Source organism: Hyla sarda, chromosome 2 (genome assembly GCF_029499605.1).
Source record: "Hyla sarda isolate aHylSar1 chromosome 2, aHylSar1.hap1, whole genome shotgun sequence".
Lineage (NCBI taxonomy): Eukaryota > Metazoa > Chordata > Amphibia > Anura > Hylidae > Hyla > Hyla sarda.
This window is the reverse complement of record NC_079190.1, coordinates 51,530,389-51,554,930: the sequence shown is the minus strand read 5'-3', so window position 1 is coordinate 51,554,930 and position 24,542 is coordinate 51,530,389. Positions and strand designations below refer to the sequence as shown.

At 43.7% G+C, this 24,542-nt stretch overlaps 1 protein-coding gene across 7 annotated transcripts in view; it reads left to right on the top strand.

Moving 5' to 3' along the window:
• The window catches only part of ATP8A2 (ATPase phospholipid transporting 8A2), a 955,662-nt gene that overhangs the window by 804,701 nt on the left and 126,419 nt on the right, over nucleotides 1-24,542 (top strand). The window contains exon 34 of one of the 7 annotated variants that reach the window (XM_056561786.1): nucleotides 7,452-7,645. The exons of the other annotated variants lie outside the window; for them this stretch is intronic. Within the exon in view, the coding sequence (XP_056417761.1) occupies nucleotides 7,452-7,499 (48 nt within the window). The 3' untranslated portion in view covers nucleotides 7,500-7,645. Of the gene's footprint in view, nucleotides 1-7,451; nucleotides 7,646-24,542 lie in introns of those variants that run through there. 7 annotated transcript variants of the gene reach the window in all.

Sequence of the window (24,542 nt, the reverse complement as noted above, 5' to 3'; positions counted from 1 at the left end):
ACATAGCGAAGACAGATGAGTTCTCATGAGCCAACATAACACATGTATCTACTAATATAGGCAAAACGCTGATGTAAGAGGAGCCGAGTGTATTTCCCTTCTCATCCATCATATCAAACTGTTCAAGCGATTCATTGTCAGTCAATTGAAAAGATCCATTGCTTGTCCGGGGGCAGATCTAAGCATGTGCTAGGTATTGCTTTCTCTTCGTATCGTGTCTTCCTTTCTCACCTGAAGGCAAAACAAAAGTGTTACAATGTCAGAGCTCATATTCTCCGCTCCACTCAAAAATAAGCCGCCATGTGAGAAAGGTCACCGAGGAAGGAATCAATGTTTTTCATTTCTGGTGGGAAAGTTTTTGCGCCTTTTCAGGATGAGTTACTATAACATTAAAGGGGTACTCCGGTGGAAAACAAATGTTTTCAAATCAACTGGTGCAAGAAAGTCATACCGATTTGTAAATTACTTCTATTTAAAAATCTTAACCCTTCCAGTACTTATCAGCTGCTGTATACTACAGATACAGATATTGTCACGATTCGGCTTCCAGGTAGTGGATCCTCTGTGTCAGCGAGGGATTGGCGTGGACCGTGCTAGTGGACCGGTTCTAAGAGGCTACTGGTTTTCACCAGAGCCCGCCGCAAAGCGGGATGGTCTTGCTGCGGCAGTAGCAACCAGGTCGTATCCACTAGCAACGGCTCTACCTCGCTGACTGCTGAGAAGGCGTGGGACAGAAGGACTAGGCAGAGGCAAGGTCAGACGTAGCAGAAGGTCGGGGGCAGGCGGCAAGGTTCGTAGTCAGGATGGGTAGCAGAAGTTCAGGTACACAGGCTTTGGACACACTAAACGCTTTCACTGGCACAAGGCAACAAGATCCGGCAAGGGAGTGCAAGGGAGGAGACTAGATAAAGGCAGGGAGCAGGTGGGAGCCAATTAAGCTAATTGGGCCAGGCACCAATCATTGGTGCACTGGCCCTTTAAGTCTCAGAGAGCTGGCGCGCGCGCGCCCTAGAGAGCGGAGCCGCGCGCGCCAGCACAAGACAGCAGGGGACCGGGACGGGTAAGTGACCTGGGATGCGATTCGCGAGCGGGCGCGTCCCGCTGTGCGAATCGCATCCCCAACGGCCAAAACAGTGCAGCGCTCCCGGTCAGCGGGACTGACCGGGGCGCTGCAGGGAGAAAGACGCCGTGAGCGCTCCGGGGAGGAGCGGGGACCCGGAGCGCTAGGCGTAACAGTACCCCCCCCCTTAGGTCTCCCCTTCTCTTTGTCCGGTAACTGCCTCCCCTGGGATGAGGACACCGGGAAAGAATGGAGGGTTTCCTCAACGGCAGGCAGTACAGCAGGAGTGGGAATGGGGAGGGAGGGCAGAGGGCGAGGCCTGGCACGGGGCAGTGTGACACCAGGACGGGGGCCATGGGGAGACACAGAGGCTTGCCTGATGGGACTGGGAGGGGGGGAGAGGCACTTCCTGTGGCAGGCAGAGTCCCAGTTCCTGATCTCCCCGGTGGTCCAATCAATGGTGGGGGAATGAAGCCGGAGCCAAGGCAGACCGAGGAGGACCTCAGAGGTACAGTTGGGGAGAATGAAGAACTCAATCCTTTCGTGGTGGGGTCCGATAGACATCAGGAGGGGTTCTGTGCGGTAACGCACGGTGCAGTCCAATCTGGCTCCGTTGACCGCGGAAATGTAGAGCGGTTTGACGAGACGGGTCACCGGGATGCTGAATCTATTAACAAAGGACTCCAACATAAAATTCCCGGAGGCACCAGAGTCCAAGCAGGCCACGGCTGAGAGGGAGGAGTTGGTTGTAGGAGAAATCCGCACGGGCACCGTGAGACGTGGAGAAGAAGACTTAGAACCAAAAGATGCAACACCCACGTGAGCTGGGTGCGTGCGTGCGTTTCCCAGGCGTGGAGGACGGATAGGGCAATCCACCAAGAAATGTTCAGTACTGGCACAGTACAGACAGAGATTTTCTTCTCTACGGCGATTCCTCTCTTCCTGGGTCAGGCGAGACCGATCCACTTGCATGGCCTCCTCGGCGGGAGGCCCAGGCGAAGACTGCAAAGGATGCTGTGGGAGAGGTGCCCAGAGATCTAAGTCTTTTTCCTGGCGGAGCTCTTGGTGTCGTTCAGAAAAACGCATGTCAATGCGGGTAGCTAGATGGATGAGTTCTTGGAGGTTGGCAGGAATCTCTCGTGCGGCCAGCACATCCTTGATGCGACTGGATAGGCCTTTTTTAAAGGTCGCGCAGAGAGCCTCATTATTCCAGGATAGTTCAGAGGCAAAAGTACGGAATTGTATGGCGTACTCGCCAACGGAAGAATTACCCTGGACCAGGTTCAGCAAGGCAGTCTCAGCAGAAGAGGCTCGGGCAGGTTCCTCAAAGACACTTCGGACTTCAGCAAAGAAGGACTGGACTGTGGCTGTGGCAGGATCATTGCGGTCCCAGAGCGGTGTGGCCCAAGACAAGGCCTTTCCTGAAAGAAGGCTCACTACGAACGCCACCTTAGACCGTTCTGTAGGAAACAAGTCTGACAACATCTCCATATGCAGGGAACACTGAGACAAAAATCCACGGCAGAGTCTGGAGTCCCCATCAAATTTGTCCGGCAGGGACAAGCGGAGGTTAGGAGCGGCCACTCGCTGCGGAGGAGGTGCAGGAGCTGGCGGAGGAGATGGTTGCTGCTGTAGCAGAGGCAGAATTTGCTGTAACATGGCGGTCAACTGCGACAGCTGCTGTCCTTGTTGGGCAATCTGCTGCGATTGCTGAGCGACCACCGTGGGAAGATCAGCGAGACTTGGCAGCGGCACCTCAGCGGGATCCATGGCCGGATCTACTGTCACGATTCGGCTTCCAGGTAGTGGATCCTCTGTGTCAGCGAGGGATTGGCGTGGACCGTGCTAGTGGACCGGTTCTAAGAGGCTACTGGTTTTCACCAGAGCCCGCCGCAAAGCGGGATGGTCTTGCTGCGGCAGTAGCAACCAGGTCGTATCCACTAGCAACGGCTCTACCTCGCTGACTGCTGAGAAGGCGTGGGACAGAAGGACTAGGCAGAGGCAAGGTCAGACGTAGCAGAAGGTCGGGGGCAGGCGGCAAGGTTCGTAGTCAGGATGGGTAGCAGAAGTTCAGGTACACAGGCTTTGGACACACTAAACGCTTTCACTGGCACAAGGCAACAAGATCCGGCAAGGGAGTGCAAGGGAGGAGACTAGATAAAGGCAGGGAGCAGGTGGGAGCCAATTAAGCTAATTGGGCCAGGCACCAATCATTGGTGCACTGGCCCTTTAAGTCTCAGAGAGCTGGCGCGCGCGCGCCCTAGAGAGCGGAGCCGCGCGCGCCAGCACAAGACAGCAGGGGACCGGGACGGGTAAGTGACCTGGGATGCGATTCGCGAGCGGGCGCGTCCCGCTGTGCGAATCGCATCCCCAACGGCCAAAACAGTGCAGCGCTCCCGGTCAGCGGGACTGACCGGGGCGCTGCAGGGAGAAAGACGCCGTGAGCGCTCCGGGGAGGAGCGGGGACCCGGAGCGCTAGGCGTAACAGATATACTACTAGAAAGTTGTGTAGTTCTTTCCAGTCTGACCACAGTGCTCTCTGCTGCCACCTCTGTCCGTGTCAGGAAGTGTCTGGAGCTGGAGAGGTTTTCTATGGGGATTTGCTTCTACTCTGGACAGTTCCTGACACAGACAGAGGTGGCAGCAGAGAGTACTGTTGTCAGACTGGAAAGAATCTACACAACTTCCTCTGTGGTATACAGCAGCTGATAAGTACTGGAAGGATTAATGTTTTTAAATAGAATTAATTTACAAATATGTATAACTTTCTGGCTCAAGTTGATTTAAAAACATTTGTTTTCCACCGGAGTTCAACTTTAAGCATCATGTACATGGTCAATTACAGAACAGTTTTTTTTTTTTTTTTTTATAATATGATAATAAATTGATAATATGACATTTATGGAAACATTTAGGTGCCATATGCATGTTATGGCAGTATTCTCCCCTAGAAGCATAGTTGCAGAAAGGACTTTTGCTTCCATAATACAGAACTGTAGTAACGCCATATGGTGTTTTCCAGCATCCATACACATGGTTTTGTTGCGTGTATAAAGTGTTTTCCCAAGATAGACACTTATCATCCTTTCACAGGATAGGTTTTAGGTGTCTGATAGGTGGGATCTCCACTGATAAGATGAACAGGGATCCTATACCCCCTGTTTGAATGCTCGACCAAAGTCCAATCAACTGTATGGGATTGATGGAGAAAACCAAGTACCGAGAATTTGTTGCTTTTGTTAATTTGTTCATGACTTAGAGGGATTGTCTCGGTATTAGAAACGCATCCCCTATCCACATAGGATTCTGACTGCTTAGACCTTCACGATCTCCAGAACAGGTCCTGTCTCTCTGAGCCATCACTGCCTTTACTAGTTCATCTTGGAAGTTGGGGTCAAGGCAGTGATGGCCTGTTCAGCCAATCACCTGCTGAGGCCATGGCCAGTGATTGCCTATTCGGGCCTTCACTGCCACGACCAGGTCATCTTGGAAGATGCTCATTGGTAAGCCCCATTCTGGAGATCGTGAGGGTCCTAGCAGACTCCCCTTACAATCAGACACTTATATCCTACCCTGGGCATAGGGGATATGTTTTCAATAACTGGACAACCCCTTTAAAGGTCCCTATACACAATGGGAACTAATCAGGTAAACCTGCTAATATCAGCAGGACTGGCCAACTGCCCAATGTGTATTGGGGTATCCCAACTCTTACCTGACAGTCGGAGGGAGAGAAGACTATATTGGCTTTCTACTGCCTGATACTTTTGTTCTCAATAACAAAATAAGCCCTCACCAGAGGAGTCTGGCAGTGGCTCTCCTTCCCATTTCCCACATGAACACATGAACTCCTAGCTGAACTGATCATGAATAAGTATGGAGTGATTAGAAGAAATAACTGTTGGCTTAAAGGGGTATTCCACTCACCAGCTTCGGAAGTAAATGTTCCAAACGCTGTTTTTGCGCTGTATAAGGTTTAACCTTTTAATGCATTTTTTTAGTCATTTATATTGTGTAGCAGATTGCTGGGCATCTCTTTTGTATGACAAGAATAACTGTGTAATATACACTTTTTCCAGTAAGATTTACTGTTGTATTGAGCACAAAACCATTTGAACCATTGAAATCTGAACCTTATGTCTGCAGCTTGGAAGCCTTTATTCTCACTGTCCTGTGGTATTATACGAGCGCAGTTATTCAATGCTTTCCATTTGTAATAGATAGTTCAATAAATAGGTCATATTGTTTCTGGAAATTGTATTATTGAAGCATTAAATAGAAAAAATTATTTTGTTCTGCATTGTATTTTTTTTTTTACGTTTTAACTTTGTTATTGAAGTTAATGACCAAGTCAAGTCAAGACCTTATCAGTAGAGCAAAAAAATATTAAGTGGAAAGCCACCATGTGGTCAGGCAGTGAAGGATTGTGGCAACATGAGGCACAATAGCATTCAATGGGTTTGTTACAGTCCCCCATTTTCTGTCCGGTGGTGAACCACCATATAAACTAAGTAATGGAGTTTTCTTTGGAGATATGGGCTCAACAACTTAAATTTGTAAACAAATATCTACGGGTACTATGGTCACCATACGGAGTGCAAAGAGTCCTCTCTGGCTATGGTGAGTGTAACATGAAAGGGAGAAAATAGTTTGTCATAACTCTTGGCATTAAAATTCTTCTTAAAAGACACAAACATCATACCACCTTGTGGCCAATGCATTTTAAACCCAGTCATTCTTAAATAGGATTTTTTTTCCCCATATAATGCTAACTCACTCCCAGCACTCCTACAGTGTAATCTATTTCATCCCAGCTCAGCTGCATTCATACATTCTATTATTGCAGTCGGATCATGAGACTCAGACCAACAAAAAATGACATGCTCTAATGTGTAGTCAGGAAGTCAGTCTCTCCTGTGTTCCTGTGAACTATATGATTAAATAATAACCTACCAGATCCTTCATGGCAGCTCTCAGATTTTTTTTTTTTATTGTACATTTTATGGGGGCTGCCATCTTGCCAATTCTAACAACATTTAGTGCTTTACAGCAGAACCCATGGACCGTAGACAGCAATAGACAGGACCTCTCCTATTCAGATGAATTGGAGACCTGGGAGGGGGATGCGGATCTCTGCTGTGAATGGTGGTGGATCCAGCATTATCTCTCTACAGGTGTTAACTTTCACTCGGCTCTTGAGAAGAAAGGCCTTTATGGGAAATTATCTGTACAGAACAGGAAGTCCCAGCTTAGTTTTAGCCCTAGTGGCCAGAAAGGAAATTGGTAGATTTCAGGATTATTTCAAATATAGCTAGTAAAATGGAAAACTTATTTTAATAAATATATATATATATATATATATATATATATATATATATATATATACATATATCACCAAAAATTGTTAAAAAAATATGTTTAACATAAAAGCCTGGTCATTTTCTGATTACACATTTCCTTTAACAAGTTCTAGACAATTTTTTCCAATTCGTCTACTTATGAATGGAACTGCATGGGAAGTCAACTGGCCAGCGCTTAGAAGAGAGATATGCACACACAGTAAAACCTCATGAAATGTATCTTTGTTAGTAATTACAAACCTAGCCTGAAACAGATGCCAGAATACTGTTGAATAAATAGGATTAATAACTGTAGTGAAGATATTTTCTAAAAAGGTACACTTAAAGGCATAAGTAGTTTTAACCTATCTCCTCTAGTGGGCATGAACGTTTTTTTCTATAGCGTAGGAGGAAAATGAACTTAATGGGGTATTTCGGCTTTATACATTTTATCCCCTATCCAAACGATAGGGGATAAGATGTATGAACGCATGGGTCCCGCTGATGGGGAACCTGGCAATCTTGGGGCAGCCCCCGACATTCTGTGCCTGGCACTGCCTCCAAGACAGGGACTTCATGGCCAAGCCCCCTAGTGTGACGTCACACCTAGATGGGGGGGGTCCCCTGCAGCGGGACCCCTGCGATCATACATCTTATCCCATTTCCTTTAGATAGGGGATAACATATATAAATTTAAAGGATAACTCCAGCCAAAACTAACTTATCCCCTATCCACAGGACTCGGCGTTCCCATGAAAATGAATGGGGCTTGTGCTGTCTACCACACAGGCTTCTCACTGAGAGCTGGGGTCCTGTTCCAGAGATAGCAGGGAGGTCCCAGCGGTCAGACCACCCGCGATAAGCTACTTATCCCCTATTCTGTGTATAAAGTTACTAAAGTGGCATTCAATGAAATGACGTGCCGCACCAGATGATATAATCACATTCTTATTAACATGTTGCAAGACCTGAAGAACATTGCTGATATTCAACTTATTATTGCTATCTGCATTGGAAGTCACAGGATTTCTTTGTCTTTCTTTCTTCTGTAGCCACTGGAGGTCCATAGCCTGACCTGCGGCAACAGCCATCCAACATGAGAAGGCAGGCCCCATAGGACCTACCGTGCCTACTACATTGGCATTTCTACCCATGGCTTTCAATGTTTAGTAGAGGCTTTTGCTCTACAGTACTATCTATATGTGTACCCTGTGGAAATAATCAGACATCTCCCTTGGTTGAACTTGATGGACATGTGTCTTTTGTCAACCATAGTAACTATGAAGCTATGCACCATGGTCATCAGTATTACATTCTGCTAATGTAAATACAGTTGTTCTACTCCAATCAAGTATCCTGAATGTGCGGCCTGGCACATGTCGCTGTTTACACTATGGGATATGTGATATTCCTCCTGGTATCTAATTAGCTCCTTGTGATTTGTTTGGGTCCAGTGGACAAGGGGCCTCATTGTTTGGGTTTTCATAATTCAGCATTAGCATATCTGTACATGGCATGGATGGTGGAACATAAGGAATACATACACATATAGCAATTTCAGCAAAAAAATTACTAGGTCACACCACCATGTTCATTCTATGGGTTTTCTATTGAACCTATTGAAATGATCAACTGCAGGCGACTAGCAGCTGTTGCCTTTGGATTCATACACAGGTCCACTGTAGAGTTTAGGATTGTTTTTTGGTTTTCTTCTGCACCTGATTTTTAAGAGGGATAAGCAAAGTATGGATAACTGCATTAAAGGGGTACTCCACTGGGAAAAAAAAATTATCAACTGGTACCAGAAAGTTAAACTGATTTGTAAATTACTTCTATTAAAAAAATTGTATCCTTCCAGTACTTAGCAGCTGCTGTTATGATTCACAGGAAGTTCTTTACTTTTTGAATTTCCTTTCTGTCTGACCACAGTGCTCTCCGCTGACACTTCTGTCCATTTTAGGAACTGTCCAGAGCAGGATAGGTTTTCTATGGGGATTTGCTCCTACTCTGGACAGATCATAAAATGGACAGAGGTGTCAGCAGAGAGCAGATAGGAAATTCAAAAAGAAAAGAACTTTCTGTGGATCATACAGCATCTGCTAAGTATTGGAAGGATTTACATTTTTTAATAGAAGTAATTTACAAAACTGTTTTAACTTCCTGGAACCAGTTGATTTAAAAAAAAAAAAATGTTTCCAGTGGAGTACCCCTTTAAAGTCTTAAGGACACTGTGGGTTTTATATTACAACACTACTTAAAATATATTATTATTTTTTTAAAGGAGAACTGTAGTGCACTATAACTTATCCCCAATCAGAAGTATAGGGGATAAGTTATAGATCGCGGGGTGTCGCTGGGATTCTGCAGAAAGATGTGCCAAGTTCATTCTTTCTGCGGACATGGAAATTGGCATTTCTGCACCAGAAACATCTGGAGTATAAATTCTGCCTTGGGCACAGAGCAGCAGAATCCCATTGAATGCAATAGGACTCTGCTGCTGCGGACTCTGCAGTGGAATTCCAATGCGGAGTTCCGCACGCAAATTTTGAACATGGCCTAAGACTCTACCAGCAGGAGACCTACAGTGGGCATGTAAACCTATCGGACCCCCGCAAATATGCTGCTGGGGTGCCAATCAAGCAGGGGGACTGTCATTGAAGCACATAAGGGGAACTTGAGTGACAGACTTGTGGAAGATAGCTGCCGTCACTCACGTTCTATGAAGCAACACATGTTCTGTGTCATCTTAATTGTTAATCTTACATAGAATGAATATTTTGCATGTAAATCCTTCAAGTCTAGCAAGTAGCAAGTGTTGTTTTTGATGTGGATTAGGTGCTGATTTACTGCTCTGGATTTCTGTGCACATTTAAAGTGTACCTATACTTTCATATATAAGATTTTGTAACATGCCCTAAAATGAAAGCAATGTGACCTGGTGAACCTCATTAATTTTTTTGACTCGTACATACCTTTTTTAACCTTGTTATTTGGCAGGGTTGGCGAGTGTGTCTTAGAAAGTGTGGTGCTTGCCAGCACTTTTTGCCTGATTCCTGTTTGCCCACACTACCCCCTATCTAAACTTAAAGGAGTACTCCAGGATCTGAAAACATATTCCCTATTCTAAGGATAGGGGATAAGTGTCAGATTGTGGGGGGTCTGACAGAAAGGGGGCGTGCAAACCACCGCATAAAGCGGCCGACACGTCCCCTCAATGCAGTGTTATGGCAGAGCCGGAGATTGCCAAATGCAGCGTTCCTTGCATAGTGTTGTATTGAGAGGGCGTGTCAGCTGCCGCTTCATGCGGTGGTCGACACGCGCCCTTTGTGCCGACTGCCAGGGCCCTGTATGGGAGATGACCCCCTGCGATCTGACATTTGTCCCTTATCCTTAGGATTGGGGATAAGTTTTCAGATCCTGGAGTAGTCCTTTAAGCTGTTGTGAATGAATACAGCAGAAGTGCAGTAATCCGCCAAATCTACAGCAATAAGGATTGTTATAAAGCATTCAGTACATTTGGCTACCAATGTGATCGTTACAGACTCGATGAATATCCACTATGCTATATACACCCATATATCCTTTTGCACGCTATAGGAAATTACATCTTGTCGTGTATATATATAATCAGGTTACAGAAGTAGGTTTGGTGGGGGTCTGACCTCTGGGAGACCCATTGCCAAGAACAAGCAGTTCCCATTCTTGGCCAGATGGAAAGACAAACATGTGCTGTTCCTTTCAACAACGTTGAATGGAAACTTAGCTAGCAACCAAACCTTCTCAAAATTCCTCCTATAGGCTTCATTTACAGTGAATGGAACTTGGGACCCCTTGTTGTTGTCTTAGCAATAGTGGGGGCCCTGGAGATGGAATTTATGTTTATAACCTGTCTGATTGACAGAAAGTATATAAGTATAAAAAAGGATTGTAGAAGGGCCACAAATACTACTACAATACTTTCCCTTATGTAAAAGAATATGACTACCAAAATACACCTGCTTTATAGAATATACTGTACCCACTATAATACTGCCCCCTATGTACAAGAATAGAACCACTACAATACTGCCCTTATTGTATGTACCTACTGTAATACTGCCTCCTATGTACAAGAATAGAACTACTATAATACTGCCTCCTATATACAAGACTAGAACTACTATAATACTGCCTCCTATATACAAGAATATAACTACTATAATACTGCCTCCTATATACAAGACTAGAACTACTATAATACTGCCTCCTATATACAAGAATAGAATTACTATAATACTGCCTCCTATATACAAGAATAGAACTACTACAATACTGCCCTTATACTGCACTCACTTATCTTCGTATGAAGTGGAATCTTTATTACACAAGACGCGTTTCGGCTACAAGCCTTTCTCAATTGCAAACATATATACAAATGCCAAACTTAAACATACTTTTATACGTAACTTCCGTATCAGTAGACAATCAGCTGACTCTGTGTCATCATTATGTCATGATTGACAGGTCAGTGTCCATAGTGATGCAGTAAACAAAAAGCAAGTACAGATGCCGAGACTCCGGTGCTGTGAAAAAGGTAAATAAACAAATAGCCATGTGCTCGTTTCTCTTAGTCACTTAGCCGGCTCTTGTTATTATGTAGATAAACTATGTATCTAGGGAAAATAATATATATCAGTATCATTAAATCAAAAACAATCTTGCTTAGTGTTATACTTTTTTTGTTAATTTTTTTTGGTTGCAATGTATTAAACAGGTTACATAGCGCTTAATGTAGTGTATTCCACAGGTTACGGGAGTGCATGTTCATTCATAAAAAGCTGCTTAATTCGTAGTCCCTATTTAGACCTCGCGGCTCGAGTGTCTCTAAACGGTGGATCCAGTAAGCCTCAAGTTTATGTAAAAGTTTTCTAATATCACCTCCTCTCCTGGGTAAGTGAATTTCTTCAATGACTTGATATTTTAGCTGAGCTATTGTATGATGATGGGAATGAAAATGTGAAGGGATAGGAAAAAACAGATTGGCACAGCGGATTGTAGATTTATGGCGATTAATCCGGTCTCCTATACGTTGACTAGTCTTGCCAACATAAAGGAGGCCACACGGACATTTTAATGATAAATGACGTTTTTTGTTTTGCATGTGAAAAAACCTTTGACTGGGATCTTTTTTCCTGTATGGGGATGTAATATAGGGTCACCTTTAATGATGTTGCTGCACTGACTGCATTGTAAACATGGGTATGTACCTAATTTACGTGTTTTGAGAAACTGCTGTTTGGAAATTTTGGCTACTGAAACCACATCAGCTCTAATTAATTTATCTCTGAGGTTTGGAGGGCGTTTGTTACAAATCAAAGGTGGTTCTCTGAATTCTATAATGGGGGGATAGGATTTTGTGTTGTGAGTAATGTCCAGTGTTCTTGTACTACTTATCAATTTTATGTTGTGAGGGATGATATCATCTCACAAAGGGTATGCGTTTTTGTGAATCAGTTTTATTTTCTTTCTCGGTTTTAGCTTCCTTGAGGACCCAATCCGGGTATCCTCGTGCAGAAAATGTATTCTCCAATTCTAGAGTTCTGAGCTCTCTACTGTGTAGATCTGTCACTATGCATTCGATTCGTTTATATTGAGACCGGGGTTTGGCTTTTTTAACTGCTGGGGGGTGTGAACTTGTATATAAAAGAAGGTTATTCCGATCTGTGTCTTTTCGGTATAAATCGGTGTAGAGTCCCCCTTTATCATTCTTTAGAACAGTTGTGTCTAAAAAATGCACTTTCTCTTGACTCGCAGTCATTGTAAATTTCAACTCCGGTCTCACTGAATTAATCTTATCAAAGAATCTCTGAAGGGTGGAATGTGGCCCCTCCCATACACAAATGATATCGTCTATAAAACGCTTCCATATTTTCGCATGGGCCAAAAAATCCACATCACTATATACATGTAACTCCTCAAATAATGCCATATAGGCATTTGCGTATCCCCTGTAATTCCTCCCACCTGTGAGAGTACCTGTAAAAAGTCTAATGTATCTAGTAAAAATGCCCGGGTTTGTTTAGTCAGAGGAGTGAGTGTTTTTTCTAAAATGATAGATAATGGTGACAAAATCGAATCGAATCTATAGGGCGTCCTGGTTTTTTTTTCAGATCTGTATGAATTTTGGGGAGGATGTAAAAAACTGGGGTTATTGGTGTTTTATTTATCAAGAATTCTTTCATCTTGGTGTCAATTATACCCAGACTATGATATTTAGTGAAGCTCATTAATATGTTTCTCAATTCTCGGTAATGGATTTGAAGGTAAAGGTTCATAGGTGGTCATGTCTGATAATTGTCTCCTAATTACACTTTTATAACGGGAAGTGTCCATCACGACAACAGCGCCCCCTTTATCTGCCGGTTTTATTGTGAGATCTTTATCAGACATGAGTTCACCCAGGGCCTTTCTCTCATTACTAGACAAATTATTAAAAACCGTATTTTCTTTTTTCACATTTTTAATTACCATTGGTGTCTCTCCATCTATAGACTCGGTTAAGTAGATAATCCTCTGTATCTCGCAAATTTCCTTCTTTTCTTGACTTCCAGATCTTTACGAAATGAATCAATCTGCTTTTGTAAATTTTCTGTTTAATACATTGCAACAAAAAAATGTATGCTATGTAACCTGTTTAATACATTGCAACAAAAAAAATGTATAACACTAAGCAAGATTGTTTTTGATTTAATGTGAATTTGGGTAGAAAAACAGACATGGTGCACATCTACAATCTTGTATAATGATCTGATTGCTTCTCAGCATAATATCAAAAACTAACAGGTTTTTAGTATACATTTTTGATCAAAAAGTACAAGCCCACTCGCCACGTCAAGGCCACCTATTTAGAGTGGGTCCCTAACGTCCCTAGCATAAAATGGCGTAGCACTGGGCGGCGACAACCACCGCCGCGACACCAGTGCCCACGGGGGGGAATCGACCCACTGGCAGAACAGCCCCAATGCCACTCAAACCAGTCTATGGGCCGCAACCCCCCCCCCCACAGACACGGCGCCACAGCAGCAACGGACACCGCACAGCACCACACCAGTGTGAACAAGGTCTAATAGCTCACTTACCATACTCTCCCAGTCTGACTGGAAGGCTGCTAGGAAAGAAATGGCCCATGTGTAGCTAACTACTACTTATATAGGGTTGGGCTGAGGGGGTGGGGAAGAGTGCAGCACATGTTTAAACAAAAAAAAAAAAAAGGAGGGGATAGAAATCACAGTGTGAATTCGGGTAGAAAAACAGACATGGTGCACATCTACAATCTTGTATAATGATCTGATTGCTTCTCAGCATAATATCAAAAACTAACAGGTTGTTAGTATACATTTTTGATCAAAAAGTACAAGCCCACTCGCCACGTCAAGGCCACCTATTTAGAGTGGGTCCCTAACGTCCCTAGCATAAAATGGGGCAGCACCGGGCGGCAACCACCACCGCCGCGACACCAATGACCCACCGGCAGAGTAGCCCCCATGCCACTCAAACCAGTCTATGGGCCGCACCCCCCCCCCCCCCCCCCGCAGACACGGCACCACAGCAGCAACGGACACCGCACAGCACCACACCAGTGTGAACAAGGTCTAATAGCTCACTTACCATACTCTCCCAGTCTGACTGGAAGGCTGCTAGGAAAGAAATGGCCCATGTGTAGCTAACTACTACTTATATAGGGTTGGGCTGGGGGGGTGGGGAAGAGTGCAGCACATGTTTAAACAAAAAAAAAAAAAGGAGGGGATAGAAATCACAGTGTGAATTCGGGTAGTTTTTGATTTAATGATACTCATGTATATTATTTTCCCTAGATACATAGTTTATCTACATATTAACAAGAGCCGGCTAAGTGACTGAGAAACGAGCACATGGCTATTTGTTTATTTACCTTTTCCACAGCACCGGAGTCTCGGCATCTGTACTTGCTTTTTGTTTACTGCATCACTATGGACACTGACCTGTCAATCATGACATAATGATGACACAGAGTCAGCTGATTGTCTACTGATACGGAAGTTACGTATAAAAGTATGTTTAAGTTTGGCATTTGTATATATGTTTGCAATTGAGAAAGGCTTGTAGCCGAAACGCGTCTTGCGTAATAAAGATTCAACTTGATACGAAGATAAGTGAGTGCCGGGATTTATTCTAATTCTCCTATTATCCCTGTCCTCGTGCACCACGCTGGTGCATTTGCCACCCTACATCCTGAACTATTACTATTATATGGAGCGAGCACGGACAAGAATATACTAATGTCTATATCCTTCAGCGAGGATGATACAGAGAGAATCCTAGCGGCTGCTGGGACATCCGCTGACTTTTTGCAAATTCCTGCGAGTGAAGTCAAGAAGTGGGCTCTGGAGCGGGAGACGAGGAGGCTAACCTCTTATGACCTTCACGCTACAACGCGCTGGCCGAATACTATCGGACAAAGAAGATCCCGAGGGGATTGAGATCACATCTCAGACCGACCTTCTTTGCAGAAGATAAAACTTATTGTGATAAATTTGAACAAATACTTAATAAATATTCTATGGACATTATATTGCTAACAATAGAAAGATTACAACAGGCAACCAACGAGATAAAAACTGAAATTGAAAATATTGAACAACAGCTACGGGATTCTGTTAAATCAGAGGAGTTTGTTACATTAAAAGAAAATTTACAAAAGCAGATTGATTCATTTCGTAAAGATCTGGAAGTCAAGAAAAGAAAGAAATATTTGTGAGATACAGAGGATTATCTACATAACCGAGTCTATAGATGGAGAGACACCAATTATCGGCGGGATTACAGACCACATATGGGGGGAGACTATGGATCGTCCAGCTCTGGCAGCGACTATTCTACTTCTTACTCCACTTGCCGTGGTTCTCGGGGTTATTTTTTACGACGTCGCCCCCGCCGTCCAAGAGACATCATTGGAGATGCCGGAGCCAACGGACAGACGAGAGCCCAGGTATGGACAATTCATTAGTTATTAATATCTCTTCTAAATGTCTAACCCCCCATCAGATGAACTTGTTACAAATGGGACTTTCTTTTAGCCCTTCAGATAGACTGGACACCTTTGATCTAGACATTGCATTAGAGAGACTTTTTCGCAATGTACGTTTGAAAACTTATTTTTCAGAGAATGTGAGACCAGTGGTTACTAGTAGCAACGCAGTAGAAAATACATTGAAATTGGAGGACATGGGGTTGAGAATAAAAAGTACCTTTAATCCACCTAGGCCTCAGCACCCCGTTGAGACATTCATACAGTTGGTAAAGAGGGATGTGAACATGGTAATTAAAAATGTGAACAAAGAAAATACGGTTTTTAATAATTTGTCTAGTAATGAGAGAAAGGCCCTGGGTGAACTCATGTCTGATAAAGATCTCACAATAAAACCGGCAGATAAAGGGGGCGCTGTTGTCGTGATGGACACTTCCCGTTATAAAAGTGTAATTAGGAGACAATTATCAGACATGACCACCTATGAACCTTTACCTTCAAATCCATTACCGAGAATTGAGAAACATATTAATGAGCTGTCACTAAATATCATAGTCTGGGTATAATTGACACTAAGATGAAATAATTCTTGATAAATAAAACACCAATAACCCCAGTTTTTTACATCCTCCCCAAAATTCATAAAGACCTGAACAACCCCCCAGGACGCCCTATAGTTGCGTCCGTAGATTCGATTTTGTCACCATTATCTATCATTTTAGAAAAAACACTCACTCCTCTGACTAAACAAACCCGGGCATTTTTACTAGATACATTAGACTTCTTACAGGTACTCTCACAGGTGGGAGGAATTACAGGGGATACCTGGCTGATAACTATTGATGTTACAAGTTTGTACACATCCATAAAACATACCAAAGGAATGGAAGCTATAAGATGGCTTTTGAGGGAGAGTGCATACACAGACACACAAAAAGATTATTTTATGGATTAATTAGAGATCGTACTGTTTGAAAATTATTTTTTATTTGAGGATCAGTTTTTCTTACAAAAACAAGGCTTGGCGATGGGTGCGAATGTGGCCCCCCCTTACGCAAATGCCTATATGGCATTATTTGAGGCGTTACATGTGTATAATGATGTGGATTTTTTAGCCTATGCGAAAATATGGAAGCGTTTTATAGACGATATGATTTGCGTATGGGAGGGGCCACATTCCACCCTTCAGAGATTCTTTGATAAGATTAATTCAGTAAGACCGGAGTTGAAATTTACAATGACTGCGAGTCAAGAGAAAGTGCATTTTTTAGACACAACTGTTCTAAAGAATGATAAAGGGGGACTCTACACCGGTTTATACCAAAAAGACACAGATCGGAATAACCTTCTTTTATATACAAGTTCACACCCCCAGCAGTTAAAGGGGTAGTCCAGTGGTGAAAAACGTATCCCCTATCCTAAGGATAGGGGATAAGTTTGAGATCGCGGGGGGGTCCGACCGCTGGAGCCCCCTGCGATCTCTCTGTACAGGGCCCCGGCTCTCCGGCCAGATAGCGGGTGTCGACCCCCGCACAACGCGGCGGCCGACACGCCCCCTCATTACATCTCAATGGCAGAGCCGGAGATTGCCGAAGGCAGCGCTTCGGCTCTGCCATAGAGTTGTATTCAGGGGGCGTGTCGGACGCCGCTTCGTGCGGAGGTCGATACGCCCCCTTCCCGCGGGCTCTCGGGGCTCCGTACAGGAGATCGCAGAGGGCCCCAGCGGTCGGACCCCCCGCGATCTGCAACTTATATACCGAAAAGACACAGATCGGAATAACCTTCTTTTATATACAAGTTCACCCCCCCCCCCAGATATAAGTTCACACCCCCCAGCAGTTAAAAAATCCAAACCCCAGTCTCAATATAAACAAATCAAATGCATAGTGACAGATCTACACAGTAGAGAGCTCAGAACTCTAGAATTGGAGAATACATTTTCTGCACGAGGATACCCGGATTGGGTCCTCAAGGAAGCTAAAACTGAGAAAGAAAATAAAACTGATTCACAAAAACGCATACCCTTTGTGAGATGATATCATCCCTCACAACATAAAATTGATAAAGTAGTACAAGAACACTGGACATTACTCACAAAATCCTATCCCCCCATTATAGAATTCAGAGAACCACCTTTGATTTGTAACAAACGCCCTCCAAACCTCAGAGATAAATTAATTAGAGCTGATGTGGGTTCAGTCGCCAAAATTTCCAAACAGCAGTTTCTCAAAACACGTAAATTAGGTACATACCCATGTTTACAATGCAGTCAGTGCAGCAACATCATTAAAGGTGACCATATATTACATCCCCATACAGGAAAAAAGATCCCAGTCAAAGGTTTTTGCACATGCAAAACATAAAACGTCATTTATCTCATAAAATGTCCGTGTGGCCTCCTATATGTTGGCGAGACTAGTCAACGCATAGGAGACCGGATTAATCGCCATAAATCTACAATCCGCTGTGCCAATCTGTTTTTTCTTATCCCTTCACATTTTCATTCCCATCATCATACAATAGCTCAGCTAAAATATCAAGTCATTGAAGAAATTCACTTACCCAGGAGAGGAGGTGATATTAGAAAACTTTTACATAAACACGAGGCTTACTGGATCCACCGTTTAGACACACTCGAGCCGCGAGGTCTAAATAGGGACTACGAATTAAGCAGCTTTTTATGAATGAACATGCACTCCCGTAACCTGTGGAATACACTACATTAAGCGCTATGTAACCTGTTTAATACATTGCAACCAAAAAATGTAACAAAAAATGTATAACACTAAGCAAGATTGTTTTTGATTTAATGATACTGATATATATTATTTTCCCTAGATACATAGTTTATCTACATATTAACAAGAGCCGGCTAAGTGACTAAGAGAAACGAGCACATGGCTATTTGTTTATTTACCTTTTCCACAGCACCGGAGTCTCGGCATCTGTACTTGCTTTTTGTTTACTGCATCACTATGGACACTGACCTGTCAATCATGACATAATGATGACACAGAGTCAGCTGATTGTCTACTGATACGGAAGTTACGTATAAAAGTATGTTTAAGTTTGGCATTTGTATATATGTTTGCAATTGAGAAAGGCTCGTAGCCGAAACGCGTCTGGCGTAATAAAGATTCCACTTCATACGAAGATAAGTGAGTGCCGGGATTTATTTTAATTCTCCTATAACTACTATAATACTGCCTCCTATATAGAAGAATATAACTACTATAATACTGCTTCTATATACAAGAATATAACTACTATAATACTGCTCCTATATACAAGAATATAACTACTATAATACTGCCTCCTATACAGAAGAATATAACTACTACAATACTGCTCCTATGTACAAGAATATTACTACTATAATACTGCCTCCTATATAGAAGAATATAACTACTATAATACTGCCACCTATATACAAGAATATAACTACTATAATACTGCTCCTATATACAAGAATAGTACTATATGAAAAATGAAGAGATGTCCAGCGCAGGTTCCAAGCAATGCGAAATTATTTATTCAGCAGTAACACAACATGATGACAGGTAGGTGACGCGTTTCAGCCACAATCTGCGGCCTTAGGCCGCAGATTGTGGCTGAAACGCGTCACCTACCTGTCTTCATGTTGTGTTACTGCTGAATAAATAATTTCGCATTGCTTGGAACCTGCGCTGGACATCTCTTCATTTTTCATATCGTTACACGAGTTGTGGTTCAGTCTCGTCTGAGACGCAGGAAGGGCGTACGAGTGAGCTGTGCCTGATACTTGGACTTTGTAAGAATAGTACTACTATAATATTGCCCCAATGTACAAGAATATTACTACTATATCACTGCCTCCTATATACAAGAATAGAACTACTATAATACTGCCTCCTATATACAAGAATAGAACTACTATATTACTGCCTCCTATATACAAGAATATAACTACTATAATACTGCCTCCTATATACAAAAATAGAACTACTATATTACTGCCTCCTATATACAAAAATAGAACTACTTTAATACTGCCTCCTTTGCACAAGGGTATACTACAAAACAATGCACACCAGACACCTGATGGACCCATTGGTGTACGTTGTGGCACTGAGTGGAGTCTATGATGGAGCTCCCCAAACGGAGCTTAATGCTGATTTGCCCTTTATTTAGGCAGTAAATTTAAACCACAGTGGATTACACTGACTTCACTGTAATCCACCATCGATTTCCGCCACAGATTTCCGCTGTGGCTGAAACTCTACAAACTCTCAATTAAATCGGCCCGTGTGAATGTACCCTCAGGCCAAGTTCACACTAGAAAACTACCCTATGCTTTTGGTATATCAGCCAACGATATGCCAACATATACCACAAGGGATCTATTGATTTCAGTTGGACTGAACGTGGTCTAATAGTGACTGCATTTAATACAATTGCCAGGGTATACCGTTTTTATGCAAGACTGAAATGCGCAGGCACTGACAGCAATAATTAAAAATTCTGTAAAAAACTAAATAAAACAATATAAGCAAAATGTGCTTAATGTAGTTACTATGGAGGTTGTCTATCTAAGCTTGTACACGGCTTTTAATTTTTCACATTTGTCGCACAAATGTCGCACTTTGCGCAAAAAACGTTGTGACTTTTTGCTCAAGTGATTTTGACTACAATGACTTAGGTACATACTTTTTCTTTTACACTTTGCAGTAGTCAGAGATTTATAACTTGCACAGCCCACTACACCACAAACATATACTTCAGCCCAGACCTGGCTTACAAAACTGGCGGTAGACAGCAGTTTTAAAAAAGTCACACAAAAGACGCACGGGGCAAAAAGTCTCAGAGAACAGGATCATACAAAGTGGTGTTCTGAAGTGAATATTACACGGGTGCACACTGCTCTGGCAAATACGGAGTATACAAAAAAAGAAGATTGGGCACACTTGGTCAAAAAATGGAGGCTCTTAGCGCACTTTTTGATCAAAACGTGTATTCCCCCCCCATACACCACGCGGAGATTGCAGCAGCACACTTGGTCAAAGATTGCAGCAGCACACTCGGACAAAAAATGGAGCCTCCATTTTTTGACCAAGTGTGCTGCTGCAACTTTGACCAAGTGTGCTGATGCAATCTCCGCGTGGGGGATGGGGGGACACGTTTTGATCAAAAAGTGCGCTAAGAGCCTCCATTTTTTTGACCAAGTGTGCTACTACAATCTTTTTTTGTACACTCCAACTACACCATCAAAACCTGTGTAGAACATCAGTGCACCTACACTGACTTTGATAAATGTCCCCCTATAAGACCACATTCTGTCCACTGAGATCAATGAAGACAATTTATATACAGCTATACCTGGGCAACTATAGCTTTTTAGGCACCAGTTATATAGACATTTTCATGAAGTACTCAGGGTGACCCACATACGGATCTTCTTTAGATTTCTTTATTCATATGAATTATTTCTTAATGTACAATACTTACAATACTTCCGATGTTGGGGTATGCAGTTACAATTCCAAGGTTAGATGACATAAACTTCAGCTCCAGCCTGCCGCGCTACGTTTCAGAGAACAACCCCTTTAGTCATGCCCAGGTATAGCTGTATATAAATTGTTTGGTATGGTATGTGATAGAACCATAATACCGTATATACTCGAGTATAAGCCGAGTTTTTCAGCACGATTTTTGGTGCTGAAAACACCCCCCTCGGCTTATACTCGAGTGAACTCTCCACCCGCAGTGGTCTTCAACCTGCGGACCTCCAGAGGTTTCAAAACTACAACTCCCAGCAAGCCCGGGCAGCCATCGGCTATCTTCACCGGGGAGGCCTCTTCTAAGCGCTTCGGGCCCGGCCCCAGAATAGTCACGTCGCCTTGACGACGACGCAGAGGTACGTTCATTACCAACGTCCTTCTGCGTCATCGTCAAGGCAACGCCTCTATTCTGGGCCCGAAGCGCGGAGAAGAGGCGCCCCCGGTGAAGATAGCAGCCCGAAACCACTATCCCACCGGACGACCTCCGCACAGTCCTGCAGCACCGGACCAGCGTTGAGCGGAGGCGAGTACTGTACAGAACTAAAGGGGGTGAGAGGGGGCTGGATGATGTCGAAGGCCACAGTGATCTTCAACCTGCTGACCTCCAGAGGTTTCGAAACTACAACTCCCAGCAAGCCCGGACAGCCGATGGCTGTCCGGGCTTGCTGGGAGTTGTAGTTTTGAAACCTCTGGAGGTCCGCAGGTTGAAGACCACTGAGGGCGGATAGTTCACAAGAGGATGATGACAAGAGGATGATGAAGGTGGGGTGTGGGATGATGACAAGAGGATGATGAAGGGGGTTGTGGGATGATGACAAGGGGATGATGAAGGGGGGTGTGGGATGATGACAAGGGGATGATGACAAGGGCATGATAAAGGGGGGGTGTGGGATGATGACAAGGGGATGATGAAGGGGGGTGGGGATGATGACAAGGGCATAATTACAAGGGCATGATGAAGGGGGGGTGTGGGATGATGACAAGGGGATGATGATGAGGGTCTGGATGATGACAGGGTGATAATGATGAGGATGTTAATAACGGGGGTCTGGATGATGACAGGGGAGGATGATGTATTTCCCACCCTAGGCTTATACTCGAGTCAATAACTTTTCCTGGGATTTTGGGGTGAAATTAGGGGCCTCGGCTTATATTCGGGTCGGCTTATACTCGAGTATATATGGTACTTGTGTGCAATAGAAATGGTCTATGAAGACATAAAAGTCTTGTAGAGTAACCACTTGTTGACGTTATGGTATATGTCAGCATAACGTTTGCTGGTTTTCCTATGCATACCAGGGTAGTTTTCGGATGAGAACGTAGCCTAAAGCCATGTTCACACGTCCAGAATTTTTGCCGGAGATTCTGGAGCAGCAGAGGTCACATTGTATTCAATGGGATTCTGTTGCGCTGTGCAAATGGCAGAAACATCTGGAGGAAACATCTTTCCGCGGACTTGGCACCCATTGCCGTCTGTGAGACGGTGCATACCCGTGAGGTCCTAGCGCCGGCACACCATGCCGGAGATTTTCCGTGCGGACATTTCGAAGTGTGAACATAGCCTAAGAGAGAGCACACACATTTCTTTACATATAAGTAACAATACAAGTCCCCTATAAGGGGCAATTGATGGTTCCACTTTGTAACGTTGCTCTATGAATTGCAGAAGAAACCTGATCCGACTGTATTACCATTATTAAGACAAGGGGGCCAACACATGGCGGTTTTGTCAGCGTGAAACGTTTCTGTTCTGCGCAGTTAATTACAATGTGTCATAATTTAGACACAGTCAAGGAAAGACTTGTCAAGTGATACTATGAGAGCGCTAAAAAAAGGACATCGGCCGCCCCCCGAAAATTACCTTCATTAGTTCAATTTAAGGCTGGAATGTATGTAAATAAACAGCGGCAGCTGCTGGGCTGCCATTTCTCAGGGCCCGGCAGGAATGCAGGACACCCAGGATTTCAGCTATCTTCTGAATAATCCCAATTCACCAGCCAGGAGCGAGGTACCAATTTATTCCTCGCCTCACTGTCAGAAATGTAATTGACCCGACCACACAGCTGGATCCCGGCGCAGACAGTAACCATATTCTGTGTCATTTAATTCTTAGTTTCTTTTGCCCGGCTTTGCTGAATGGTGAGAATCTCATGGTTTGCCAAGTTGCAGCCCCCTGGTGTTTTTTTTTCTGTGTTTTTATTTTAATTATCCAATAATCTGTGCCCTGAGATGGCTTTTGCCCACCACAGAAATTTTCCACTAGAACTAGGTCCTGCACTAACTCCGCTCTCCAGCATTACCGCATGAGTTGGCAGTTCAGCAATCTCTCCACAGTCGTAAGATAACCATGTTCCATTAAAGGGGTACTCCGGTGCAAAACTTTTTTTTTTTTTTAAATCTACTGGTACCAGAAAGTTAAACAGATTTGTAAATTACTTCTATTAAAAAAAATCTTAATCCTTCGAGTACTTATTAGCTGCTGAATACTACAGAGGAAATTCTTTTCTTTTTGCAACACAGAGCTCTCTGCTGACATCATGACCACAGTGCTCTCTGCTGACATCTCTGTCCATTTTAGGAACTGTCCAGAGCAGTCTATGTTTTCTATGGGGATTTTCTCCTATTTAAAATGGACAGAGGTGTCAGCAGAGAGCACTGTGGTCATGATGTCAGCAGAGAGCTCTGTGTTGCAAAAAGAAAAGAATTTCCTCTGTAGTATTCAGCAGCTAATAAGTACTGGAAGGATTAAGATTTTTCAATAGAAGTCATTTACAAATCTGTTTAGCTTTCTAGCACCAGTTGATTACAAAAAAACAAAAAAATAAAAAATAAAGTTTTCCACCGAAGTACCCCTTTAATCCGGCATTTGATAATCCGCCATGTAGTATTTTGTGTAGTGGTGTTTTTCTAATTAGTTTTTAAATGCTTAAACCAGTGTTTTGCAACCAGGGTGCCTCGATCTGTTGCAAAACTACAACTTCCAGCATGCCCGGACAGCCGTTGGCTGTCCGAGCATGCTTGGAGTTGTAGTTTTGCAACAGCTGGAGGGCTGTAGGTTTGATACATAGGCTGTAGACCAGTGTTTACTAACCAGTGTGCCTCCAGCTGTTGCAAAACTATAATTCCTAGCATGAAAAGACAGCTGTTGGCTGTCCGAGTATGCTGGGAGTTGTAGGTCTGCAACAGCTGGAGGGCCACAAGTTGAGTACCTAGGCCTAGAGCAATGTTACTACAGCTGTTGCAAAACTACAACTCCCAGCATGTCAGGACACCTCGGTTGTGCACCTAGGGGGGAGATTTACCAAAACCTGTGTAGAGGAAGAGTGGTGCAGTTGCCGATAGCAACTAGATTTCTTTTTTCATTTTCCACAGGCATCTTTAAAAATGAAAGAAGCAATCTGATTGGTTGCTATGGGCAACTGCACCACTCTTCCTCTACACAGGTTTTGATAAATCTCCCCCCCCCCCCCCCCCCTAGGCTCTAGAGCAGTGGCCTTCAACCTGCGGACCTCCAGATGTTGCAAAACTACAACTCCCAGCATTCCCGGACAGCCGTTGGC